Below are 12,570 nucleotides of genomic sequence, written 5' to 3'. Positions count from 1 at the left end.
GATCAAAAGAAACCCTCCAAACCATTCTCATTAAACCATTCCAAAATGTGCTCTCAAACTGCTGGTTCATGCTCACTGCATAGGAAATAGCTCACAATGGAACAAACTCTACTCGCTAGAATAAAATGTTACATTCTGTAGCATCGTTCAAGCCCCAAGCTAACTCATTAGCCATTATCCAAAGCTACTTCTTTCCATGTCCATATGCCACGCTCTCCAAGCAGAGTTCTCACCTTGCTGCCAATCCTCCTGGCCTCAGATTGGAGACTCTTGGCTTTCCATCTTTGTCCGTGCCCCCTGATATGGTTAACCCGAGGGTGCTTCCTTCCTTCTTAATCAGCTCCACAATGGTAACTCCTCTGAATTCCTCTGAAGAGAAATATTGGAAAAGAAATCAAGCCAACACCATCACCATGAGTGTCTCAGTGGAACGGATGGTTTGGTCAAGCCAATGAAGTGCTATATCCCTATGAGTATTTGAGTCAGAGGAGCTGGGCTTATGCACAGCTTTGTTTCCTTTAAAATGAACAGAGCTGAGAATGAGGTATCAGGAGCATGATGGATAAAGGGAAAAAATAAGACAGTGAACACTGGAGGGAGAGGAAAAATGAGGATGGGAGAAGGGTTTGTTTCCTTCAAGATAGTACTCCCATTTCCCACTTTTAACTTCTGAAGCAACATCCCTTTTCACAGAAACTCAAACAAAAGTATAACTTCTTCCACATCACTGCTATGTATTTGGGATCATGACAGGTATTTGTAGCTACTCCTTGGGCAAGGTGCACCCTGAGCAACACCATCACTAACAATCTAGACTAGACTTGCGCTCAGAAGCCGTGATCAGTCAGGATTCACTTATGCCACTCCCCACTGCAAAGAGTTGACGTTGTAAGGGGACAAGTGACAGAGAGAGATGGAAGTGGGATACTATTAAAAAGTACATATTCAATTGCTTTTCTACATAATTCTTAAAAATATTGCATCAGGTCACCCTACCTGCCCATAGGTGCATCATTAAATCAGCTGCTTTCTTAAAGACCTTGAAATAGAAAAAGATCCATGGATGGATTTGAAGGAGGGGACCTTCAATATCAGTTGAGGAAGACTGGTCTGTGCGTAAGGACAGAAGATACTGTGGGGAGGTTTGCAAAAAAGACTGACACATTTGCAGGTGGAGCAGAATAAGCAGACATAACAGACAAGAGTAGACTCTTAGGGAGACAGAGTTGTGAAAGGCATGGATGAAAAGGACAAGATGATGCTTGACAAAGTGAAGCAGAGGGGCCCAGAGGAAGGATTCGCATCTGATGCTGTGGCCAAAGCAATGACCCAGGAAAACTGCTTCAGCAGCTAAATTGTCTAGATCAGCAAGGGGGAGCGCACATATGTTAGCAGGGCTGGACATTGAGGGGTGACAGTAATTACGATGGAGCTGTTGTGGGCCTAGACTAACACTTTAGCCACCTCAAGAGACAGAACAGGGTGGATCTCAGAACCTCGTGGAGGAAAAAGGAGCAGGATTTAGACAAAGCCCAAACAAGTGACATAAAAAAATGCGGAGTACAAAACGGAAAAGAATCAGATTTTATCGGCACGATGGCATCCAGACATGCTGCTAGGGAGATGAGCTTTTTCTGCTCTACCTCAGCTTTCCCATTTAAGTCATGATGTTTTCTTATTTCCCATAAAATACCCAACTGGAGTCAAAAAGACAGTCACTGGTAAGACATGCCTGCTTACATCCATTGCAAGACAAGCTGGTTATAAATATTTACAACAGGATCAGTTCTGTGGTACTTAAATCCCTTATCATCCTGTTATTTTATGAGCACATTCTCATTTCTTTGCAACTGTTAAGTGATACTGCCCTTCCTCCATCAGCAAAACAAATAATCACTAGATTGGTGCCAATTATCAGGTTAAACCAATCTTTTCACCTTTTAAAGCAAGCGAGTGGTTTGTATTTCTGAATGGAAAAACTGGAAGTGGTTGGAAGACAAAGGTCATGGGGGGTGGGATTTGGAAGCAGTCAGCACTGGTTGAGGGGAAGAGCTAGGGCAATGCATTCACCAGTCATCTCTGACACCAGGATTCAAAGTTCAGCTGAGCTGCAAGCAACAGAAAGTTTGCTTAACAAGTAGCCCCTGGTGTTTGTCCATAGCCAGAGGCAGGCTAGGACTAGAAAAGCAGGGTAGCAACTCAAAGTATTTTGGGGCCCTAACAGAGCTTCGTGTAGCACATTTGCACAGAACCTGCCTACATTTTGAGTTGTTGGTCTCCAGTTTCTGAGTGACTAAATGTTCATGCAGATTTTAAAGAACAAAATCTTCCGCGCGATATAGGCATTGATGGCCATCTGCAATGCACTACTCTAGATCTGGACTTCAGAGGACACAAGTTAAAAATCTTGCAGCTTTACAGTGAACAGTCAAGAGTGAGTTTATCAGGATAGACTAATGCCTCTGTCTCAAATCAGATTTTCTCCACAGAGAGGGAACATTTATAGTGTTTGCACTTTCCAGGCATGGCAACAAGGCGTCTCTTAAATAATTTATTACTACAGTAGCTCTTTTCATTTGCAGGGTTTGGGAGCTCCCCTCTCCCACTTCATTCAAAAATTAGACTTTGTCCTTTGGCACCACAAAGCATCAAACAATTGCCCTGCAAAATCCGACTGGCACTTTGCTGTTTGCACAGTGCCACAGTAATACAAGAAATTGCACCTTGCCGTAAGTCACTCTACATGCTGCTGCTTTGTAAAGCATATCCCCACAAGGGGTCTCTGCACTTGATTAATGCGAGTCGGGGACCTCTTTGTAAGCTGGGGCTGGTTTGGAAGGTGTTCAATCACTGCTGTGCCTCCATTTAACATGGCAGGGATGACGCATTGTAACGTGTCATGTCCACAATGCTCCTGCTCTTTAAATGCAAACACATTTGATTCATGCCCAGTACAGTAACTTTGTTTTCGATTCACTGATCCAAGATTGCAGTAACTGCCAAAGACTTCCTCGCTGTTCCCTGCTGTTCTAAATGGAGTGCCATCCGGCACTATCTCACAAATCTGCTTTCAACCGAAGAGATGACTGATCAACACAGATGGTACCGTAAGGGGAGATTATTAGCTGTTCAATAGGGCTTAATTTGGGTCCTTGACAAGTGTTTAAAATGAGGACTCCCATAGTCCAATTATCCATCTTCCAGGTTCAAGGAGAAACTTGCCACTTAAAATGACCACAGAGAATCACTTGTCTTTATTTCAAGGTAAGCAATGGCAGTCGCTGACCAACACCAATCCACACTCCTGCAAATCTCTCTCACCCACACATGCACATGCACCCCAAGCATAAATGAGCTGGCTACGGGGGGCCTCTTTCATTCCAAGACCCTTAAGAAAAGGCAAGTCAGCTATATTGTTTATTGGCAAACAGCTCAACATCCACCCCAAAACCCCTGGAATGAAACAGCTGACCAGTAGCTTATATGAAATTAGTCTGGGATTTCAATCACGACCCATTACAAAACACATTGCAGTTGGCGCCTTTATGTTTTATTGATCGCAAAGAAACCAGTGATTGGCTGGGCTTGGCACATTAACTACCTCCTCACCCCTAGTAAGGCTCCTTTAGGGTCAGTGTTTTGGTATATTTACAAGATTTTCAAATATTTTTTTCTCCCTGTATACTGGGGACGGAAAGATAACAGTTTAGTTTCCAGGATGATTTATGGATTAGACCACGGTCTGTTCCAACAGACCGGATGCGTAAAACTACAGGAAACTCTGAGCATACACCCTCCTACCCTAGTGCCCCAGAGAGGCCATGAGCTGAGGATCCCCAGCTGCTCTGTTTCCTGATGCCAATGTGACCCAGATGCCTTGAGTGATGCAAAGGCAGCAGAGCAGGGGTAGATATTTGTCCATTTCCCACTCTCCCCAAAATACCCAAATCCAATGTCTTTTTCTCCCTACTACTCCTACTTGAACAGCTGGGTGTAAGTCTTCAGATACCATTCTTTGTCAGGAAGCGTGTTTGTCATCCCAAATATTCCATCTGACACTGCTCAAAGGCAATGGATCACAACCACGGGCTACAGAAGATCTCTGGGACTAGCACTAATAGTGAAAACTTCTCCCTTTTTCCTTCACCTGCTTGGATCTCTAAGGACTGGATTACACTAGAAACAATTATGTCATGCTGGAACATAACTGAGGAGTCATGGTAATTAACCCAATGTCAAACAGCTTAGTACTTGACATAATCAGGCATTGTCATGTTTAATTTTGTGTCTAGTCATTGTGAAGCCTAATGGATACTGTTCAGAACAAGGGCTGTGCAGATTTTTTCAATTCAGTGGTTAAATAAGGAGAGGGAAAGAAAGAAAGAAAAATTGTAACATATTTTTATTTGTCTGAAGTTTCTTGGTTCCATCTCAGCAAAAGAAAGCTGCTAGTATTTGTGCTGGTTTTTCCAAAATACATTTACCTAATTTTTTAAGCAGACAAATTTGAAATGGAAAACTGAAGTATAACATTCACTTCCTACTCAGGGTTTTTTCTTGCATTTTGTTTTTAGTTCTGGCCAAAATGATTCTTCAATTTCAGCCTAAATTCAACAAGCAAATCAATGCTAACATGAATTTTTACTGAAAACTACAAAGCTACCAATCAAGACGACATCATACATAATAGTCCAAGTCAACTCTGTTTAACTGTGTTTGTTAGCATGAGTCCTCAAGAAGCTAATTCTGGTTAAATATTTTTCCAGTTTTTCAAGCCTTTCCTAAATTTTTCTTGATTTTTTTTGCACCACATTGCATTCCCAACTGAAGCCATTCCTGATACTTTCCATTACTGAAAACCCAAGTGTTTAAAAAACATTTACTGAAGCCAATATGTCAAGCTGCATTTTGATTATGGTTACAATTTAAAAATTCGATGTAAAAAGTGTCATGAGAAATTTATAAGCAAACACAAATGGGTCTGTTTGGAATCTGTGGAAATAAAAAAGTTGATATATCAATGTTTTCTCATATATTTTTTAAAATTTGTTTCAATTTATCAGCTATGTATAGGAAATTTTTAGTGGGCTTGGGCCCCATGGTTGGCCCAATTTTAAAAGTGAAATTTTCTCAAGTTTGAGGCTCATTCGTATCTCCAGCTTCTAGCTGTCTTATTTAAAGGGTGTCAATTGTAGGCACTTGTAGATGTGCAGCTCTCTAGTTTAACTCATAGTGCTTTACAGAAAGCACTAGGAGTTAGTCTGACCCTCTTGGCTCAACAGATGTTCGCTGTTGGGTTGGGGGATCAAGCTTCAATTTGGAAGCAATCCAACTGAGGAGCTGCAGACGTGCAGTTTCTCTCCCCTAGCCCTACTCCCTCCCTCCCAGTCCAGTGCTCTCTGCACAATGGGAAGGGGAGAGAAGGAAAGGGAGAGAGCTCAGGTTGGGCTTTGCCCAACAAGCGCTGGACTGGAGGCTGGTGGATTGAAGCCCCCCTGTGTACTCCTGTTTGGGAATGGCTATAGAGCGCTTTCAAGGGGACAGCCACACAACAAAAATAACTTCTGTCTACACCTTGTAAGACACATACTTGCCTATTCAGAACTGGCCCTACACCACAACTTCTTTTCACTGAGTTCTGTGCCTTGAACAGAGTGAGTGGTTATTTTTGATTATTCATGTGGAAGAAGACCCTTAGAAGTAGCTGAGCGAAGTGAGAGGAGTCATGCTACTCATGGGAAAGCTAGTAGAGCAGGAAGAGAGATGAGTGGAAGGGGAAGGTTTTCGAAGACAATAACCTCAGTTACTGGACAAAATAGGCAAGTGCTAAACACCAAGTAAATGGTTAATAGCAGCAGCTAAGAGAACTAAAATTACCATGGACAGAGACAGGTGAAGGTAGTTATGTATATAAGATAACATAACTACTGTACCAGGCAGCACAGTCTGGGGAGAAGGTGAGCAGCCAAAGTGGTAAAAGAACAGGTTAGGGACTACTTAGAAAAATTTGACTTCAAAGTTCATGGGGCTGGATGGGATGCATGTGAGGGTGCTGAGGAAATTGGCTGATGTGACTGCAGAGCCACTGGCCATCATCTTTGAAAATTCACAGCGACTGGGGGAGGTCCCCCACATCTGAAAAAAGGGCAAATACAGTACCTATCCTTAAGAAAGTGAAGAAGGATGATCTGGGAAACAACAGAAAAGAAAGCTTCATCTCAGTTCCCAGACAAAATCATGGAGCAGGTCCTCAAAGAATCCATTTCTAAGCACTTAGTGGAGAAAAAAGTGATCAGGCACAGTCAGCATGGATTTATCCAGAGCAAGTTATGCCTGACAAATCTGATTGCCTTCTATGATGAGATGACTGGCTCTGTGGATACAGGGATAGCAGTGGATGGTGATCTACCTTGACTTTAGCAAGGGTTTTCACATGGTCTCCCACAGCATTCTTGCAAGCAAGCTAAGGAAGTACGGGTTAGATGAATAGACTGTAAGGTGGATACAAATCAGCTGCATCGTCGGGCTGATCACGTAGTGATCAATGGCTCAGTGACTAGTCGGCAGCAGGTATCAAGTGGAGTACCGCAGGGGTTGGTCCTGTGGCCAGTTTTGTTCAATATCTTCATTAACTATCTAGAAGATGGGCTGGTGTGCACCCTCAGCAAGTTTGTGGATGTCACCAAGTTGAGGGAAGTAGTAGATACACTGGAAAGTAGGGCTAGGATTCAGCGTGACCTAGACAAATTGAAGGACTGGACCAGAAGAAATCTCATGAGGTTCAATAAGGACAAGTGCAAAGTCCAGCACATAGGAAAAAAGAATCCTATGCACGAGTATAGGCTTGGGACCAACTGGTTAAGCAGCAATTCTGTAGAAAAGAGCATGGATGTTACAATGGGTAATGAACTGGATATGAGCCAACAGTGTGCCCCTGTTGTCAGGGTGGTTAACAGCATGCTGGGCTGCATTTGTAGGAACACTGCCAGCAGATCAAAGAAAATAATGATTCCCCTCTACTGTGCACTTATGAGGCACCTTATCTGAAGGGTGGTTTGGAAGATGATGGAGCTGGACTGCTCTCGGTGGTGGCAGATGACAGAACAAGGAGCAATGGTCTCAAGTTGCAGCAAGGGAAGTTTAGGTTGGATATTAGGAAAAACTCTCTCGTTAGGGGAGTGGTGAAGCACTGGAACAGGTAACCTAGAGAGACAGTTGAATCTCCATCCTTGGAGGTTTTTAAGGACTGGCTCACCAAAGCCCTGGCTGGGATGATCTAGTGGGGGATGGTCCTGCTTTGAGCAGAGGGATGTCCTGAGGTCCCTTCCAATCCTCATTTTCTATGATTCTATGATTCACCCTTTTGTATATGGTAGCTCTTCCTTCCTCCAGCCTTTATCTTTTTTCCCTTTCTTTCTTTCTTTCTTTCTTTCTTTCCAGGTTTTAAGCTATTCAGAGCAATGACTAGTTCTCTCCATTTCTCTGTTTAGCATTCAGGACATTTTAACCACTACAAATCAGAATATAACTGTACACTAACTACCTGCTACATCCCACCCATGCCAAGACTACCAATACTTATTTCTTCTGCACTCTGTTGCTCTTTGATTTTTGATACACCAACAGTGGGCGAGGATACGTGCAAGAGAGTGGGAACAAGAACTAGTAATTTCATTTACCTGGAATGCTTTGCCTTCTGGAGACCAAGGCTGCTTCCATTCCACTCGAGTCCTTGCTGCCCTTTGAGTAAGGCCCATCATCTAACAGTGAAAGAAAAGAAAAACAAATGCTAAGATTATATTGAAAGCCACAGCTACTTTTAAAAACTCATCAATCAACATTTCTATAGACTGTACCAAGCCAGTCACTGGCATGAGGTGAAAAAGAATTTAATCCCTATTTAAGTTTGCAACACTGTCCTGTAGAGGTGGGGAGAAAGAAACAAGAAGAAAGTGATGTGATAATATTATCTGATTTATTTCTCTGGGAACTAATCCTCTAAGAAAGAGAGCAAATTCCCTTACTTCTGTAATTATGTGGAACAGCTGAGATGAGGAAAAGCCGTAACATTAGTCTCACAAGTTTTAAGCCTGTCATTATGCTTGTGAAGAAACTTACCGTCTTTGGAAATGGAGTAATACGTCAGGACACTAACAGGGTACTAAATCACCATACTTGAATTAAATTGCTCATTCTTATAGATCCTATTATTTCAAAGTCAAATTTCTTTGCTGCAGCTTCAGTTACAGTACAGAAAGCACCTTTTCTTAAGAGACTTTTTAAAAAGGCAGTAATAGAAAAGAACGCTATGAAAAAGACCGTGGCCCAATACTGGCTTAAATACAAAGACTGACGGTGGAGTGAGGGAGAGGAGATGGTTAGGGTGCTGAAGGGGAAATCCCAGAATCACCCCTTCCACCTTTCCTCAAATATAACCAAATCACCAATCATGACATCTTCAGAACTGGTTAAGCACGCAGTGCAATTGTTGGAAACTGATATACATTAATCTGGTATCTCTACTCCAACTACAGAGAAAGCTTTACTAGCAGCTTTCTCAAATACAGGTCATTAGGATGGTCTAAATCCTGCAGCATCCTTTAGTTAGCATAAGTCTTAAACCATATAGGGAAGCAAGACTAGGCTGAGAGGAAGAATCAACCTGAAATATGGCTCAAAAGTCTAGGGCAGTGATTCTCAGCTAGGATGCTAAGGCACCCTGGAGTGCCTTAAGATCCTTTCAAAGGTGCCCCTGGGTGCCATGCAATGTTAGCACTGTTAGATGTATGAATACAATTCACAATAACAACCCAGAGTCTTCGACTAGAAATTCAATGTTGTGATCTTCCTCAGTTATTTGAGAATTGTTCTATTATTTTTCTATAGTCAAGGACTTTTTCTATAGTCAGGATTTTACAACATCCTGGCTCCTACCCTGGGGGTCTTTAAGAGGAGGCTAGATGTACACCTTGCTGGGGTCGTTTGACCCCAGTACTCTTTCCTGCCATGGCAGGGGGTTGGACTCGATGATCTGCTCAGGTCCCTTCCAACCCTAGAAACTATGAAAACTATGAAACAAGTGGTGCTTTAAGTCTAATTGTGGGGGTTGCCTTGAGTTAAAAAAGTTGAGAACCACTAGTCTAGGGATTAAGGTCTCAGGCATCTGCCACATTTTAAATGACTAAATGCTCCTACTGATTTCACTGTCACTCATGTAGAAAGCCTGCTCAGAGGCCCTTCAGAAAAGTTGAATATTGTAGATCAATAATTTTTAGAAACTATGAAATCAGTATCATGTAAACCTGATTCCCAATCACTGTATTCCTGGAGTGCCTTCGAACTCTTGGCTTCATTAGCTGTGAAGATTTCAAAAATTGCCAATTTGGTTTAAATAAAAGTTACCTGAAAAATCTTCCCTTCCCTCCCCATAAATTATGTATGAGTCAGATACAATAAGTGTTTTGATTCACTAAGGACAAAGAACACCGAGAACAACCCACTCCATTTAAGCTCAAGAAAAAATGATGAGATTTTACTGAGAGCAGAACTAATAGATTTTTCAGTTCACTGGCTGTCCCAAAATAAAAAAAAATGTTGCTTTGGTTGAACAAAGTGATGCATTTGACCCAAAACATTTCATCTGAGACACTTAATTTTCTTAATACTATTGAAGTTCACTGAGACTATAATAGAATTTACAATAAAACTTAAAAAAAAAAATTTTGAAAATAGCTAAATGAAATGAAACTTCCATTTTTTCAAAATATAATTTCAGATCTTTTCCATGTGAAACAGTTTGCCACCACTGACATGGATTTGTGGAAATGCTTAGGTTGGCCTCAGTCTACAGTATTTGGGGTTTGGTTTTGTTGAGGGTGGGGGGGGGTGTGGGGGGGTTGTATTTGAACAAAAAATTTGAGCCTGAAATCTTTGTCTAGTTTTACTTTTAGCATACTGAAAGCCATGGATATGTGTAGAGATTGTCCATGTAAATTGTGGAAGATCTTTGGTCCAATTAAGAATTTTAAAATTTTGCTCCAAACGAGTAAAGACAACAGTAGAATTAACTTCTATAAATGTAAGTCTATGAACTTCTTACCTGATCCATGCCAAACCTTTGCAATAAAAGGGAATTCTTGAATTTTTAAGTGCAATGTCTGCCTATCAAGGAGAATCCCTTAAAAAAATTATAATAATTTTGAGGTTTGCCTATGAACATTGAAAGGAAGATTTCTGATGGCCAAAAGATTTCTCTCTGTCTCAGAACTAGACCTGAGGTCAACCTGCCCCCTTGGTCAATCTATAAATTTGCCATTAGCCTGTGTTGTAATGATGAGTGCTGCAAAATAGAGTGAGGCAGTTCCTTTCAAAAAAAGGAATGAATGAAACAGGTAATATCTCTGCTGAATAATACCGGGCTGACAGTTACATCCCCTTTTAAAAGATCTGGCAGCACGGCTCATGCTGTTTATACTGACATTGAAACAGGCTGCACTTGTGTAGATAATTAAAACAAGCATGAGGCCAAGCCATTGATTTCTGATAAGAGCTTGCATAGCATGGCCCCAATTCTAAGAGCAAAATGCTTCAAAGTTAATTTGCATTTATAGCAAAAATGCTCCCCGAAGTGATCAGAGGCAGGGGACAGAGCTATGGCTGGGCTTTACAACTCCTGACATAGTTTAATTTATTAGTGGCAGTTCAGCTTCAGCAACCTAGTTTTAAGAAGTAAAATTGTCCAGCGTCTCCTTATCAGTAGGTCCTTGATGATGAAGCCAAAGGCAGCCAAAGGCCTGGCACTGCGGTAATCTAAGCCAGAGGTCAGCAAGGGCTTGTCTCTGGCAAGTCGTTTCATACTTCTACTCACCGACTCACAGAACACAATGAGAAGAGACAACTAATGAAGGGAATTCAGCTTCTCACAACGGACCTCGAACTGTGATGCAAGTCCAAACTGCCCCTTTGGATTTCAGTCCCTTGGTCACTAATCTGGGCACTGTCAACTTGTATTGGCCATGCAGCCAGGCCACTTTACACACAGGGCTCTCATACCTGAGCTCAGGCTAGGCCTGTTGTGACCTCTGCAGGAGTACATGCCTTCTGAGCCCTACAGCGTCTCTTCCCACATGGCATCTGTTCTCTCCAGTGGAAGCAAACTAACAGCAGAAGTAGGGTTCCAACTCCTCTTGTTTACCCACCCCCTAAATCAGTCAGGGTCCAAGCCAGTCTTTACCATACTGATACTGGTGCAGGGTGAGAGCTTCACACCACTGACTGGCATGAATCTCAGATTCTTTGTGCCTTTTCTTCCCCTCCATTTCCTGAGTGCTTCAGGGAGCGAGTATGCTGAGCAGCTGGAAAAGTTTCTCACAGCCCCCTCCTTTCCTCCCAGCAGCAGTGCCTAAGTACGTGGGAAGAAGACAAGAGGTTCATGCATTCGCAGCGTGTACATTAGCCAGAAGTTTACTAACCCAGAACACAGTGAAAGAAGAGAATGCTGCTTTGACCCTATGAGCACTCTGCCTTCTGATGAAAACACCTAATGAGAGTGATGTGTAAGGCTTGAGATATTTCCCTTTTCTGGTGCTATCAAGCCATCAAACTAACCTTGTCCTACAGTGAGTATGCAGATGGCTTCTCAGGCAGCATTTCTGCTCCAGCAATTGCTGTTGATACAGTTAGCTCATCAAAGCTCTGCCATTCTTGGACCACAAGAGATCCAGATTGTGCCATTAAGAAACGGCACACTTGGGTTTTGTGGCTACTGATTAGTTTAGGATGGCATTGAGCCACTTGGATTATGAACTTGTAAAGAGGAAAGGAAACCATTTTTTTCCTCTAAATGAGAGACATTATTGCCTGCTATAACACAAGGTGCCGCACTGAAGGCAACATACCACACAGCAAATGGGAGCCCTATATTACTGGGAAACCACAAAAGACAATCTGAAGCCAGCTCAATAATCTGCTAGCAAAGTAAGGCAGCTAGCCATCTGTTTCTCATCAATACGCCACTGCAGACTAGTCAGCCACCAGAGTGCTTCTCTACTGAATTTCCCTGTGGTAACCCCAATAGATAACGATATGAAATTTCACATCAGTAACAATTATTCTCCCCACTCCAAAAAGTGCTATACCTGTTGACAAACCACTTTAGAAAGTAACGCATGGTAACCGTATTGCCCTCCCATTAATAAGCAGCCTCCGTAACAGCTAAGAGCAAGGTAGTTGCATTCACTGCTTATAATTAGACATACAACAGGGATGCTGGTCAATGAATTCCCTTGTTATTCCATTGCCAGTTGGATCAGCTGGCAAATAATTAGCACAAAGGTTCCCCTTTCTCTTCCACTTCTTCTTTCCAAACACGGCTGATTATGCTAAAACTGTTTGGCTTTTGCTCATTATCTGGCTAAAATGTTTGAACAGTCAGGGAAGCTGTCACAGGCTGCCTGTCGAAGTGTGAATTGGCATTCACTTGTGTTAGATTCCCTGCCGAGCAGCTCTTTGTTCATTTTCAGCTGATTTCCTGCTCTGCCAATCAAAGTGGTTTTAATGGAGTTGTTATAC

General features: G+C 42.2%; 1 protein-coding gene across 3 annotated transcripts in view; it reads right to left on the bottom strand.

The window, feature by feature from the left end:
• The window catches only part of GRIP2 (glutamate receptor interacting protein 2), a 114,359-nt gene that overhangs the window by 74,256 nt on the left and 27,533 nt on the right, over positions 1-12,570 (bottom strand). For all 3 annotated transcript variants that reach the window (XM_019536799.1, XM_019536797.1, XM_019536798.1), the window contains exons 2-3: positions 7,680-7,760; positions 234-369 (exon numbers count right to left, since the gene is read on the bottom strand). In XM_019536799.1, coding sequence (XP_019392344.1) covers positions 234-369; positions 7,680-7,760 — 217 coding nt within the window. The remainder of the gene's footprint in view (positions 1-233; positions 370-7,679; positions 7,761-12,570) is intronic.

This window comes from Crocodylus porosus, unplaced genomic scaffold, assembly GCF_001723895.1.
Source record: "Crocodylus porosus isolate Cpor-Errol unplaced genomic scaffold, CroPor_comp1, whole genome shotgun sequence".
NCBI lineage: Eukaryota > Metazoa > Chordata > Crocodylia > Crocodylidae > Crocodylus > Crocodylus porosus.
Note: the sequence above shows the minus strand (reverse complement) of the source record. Positions and strands in the feature narration are given on the sequence as shown.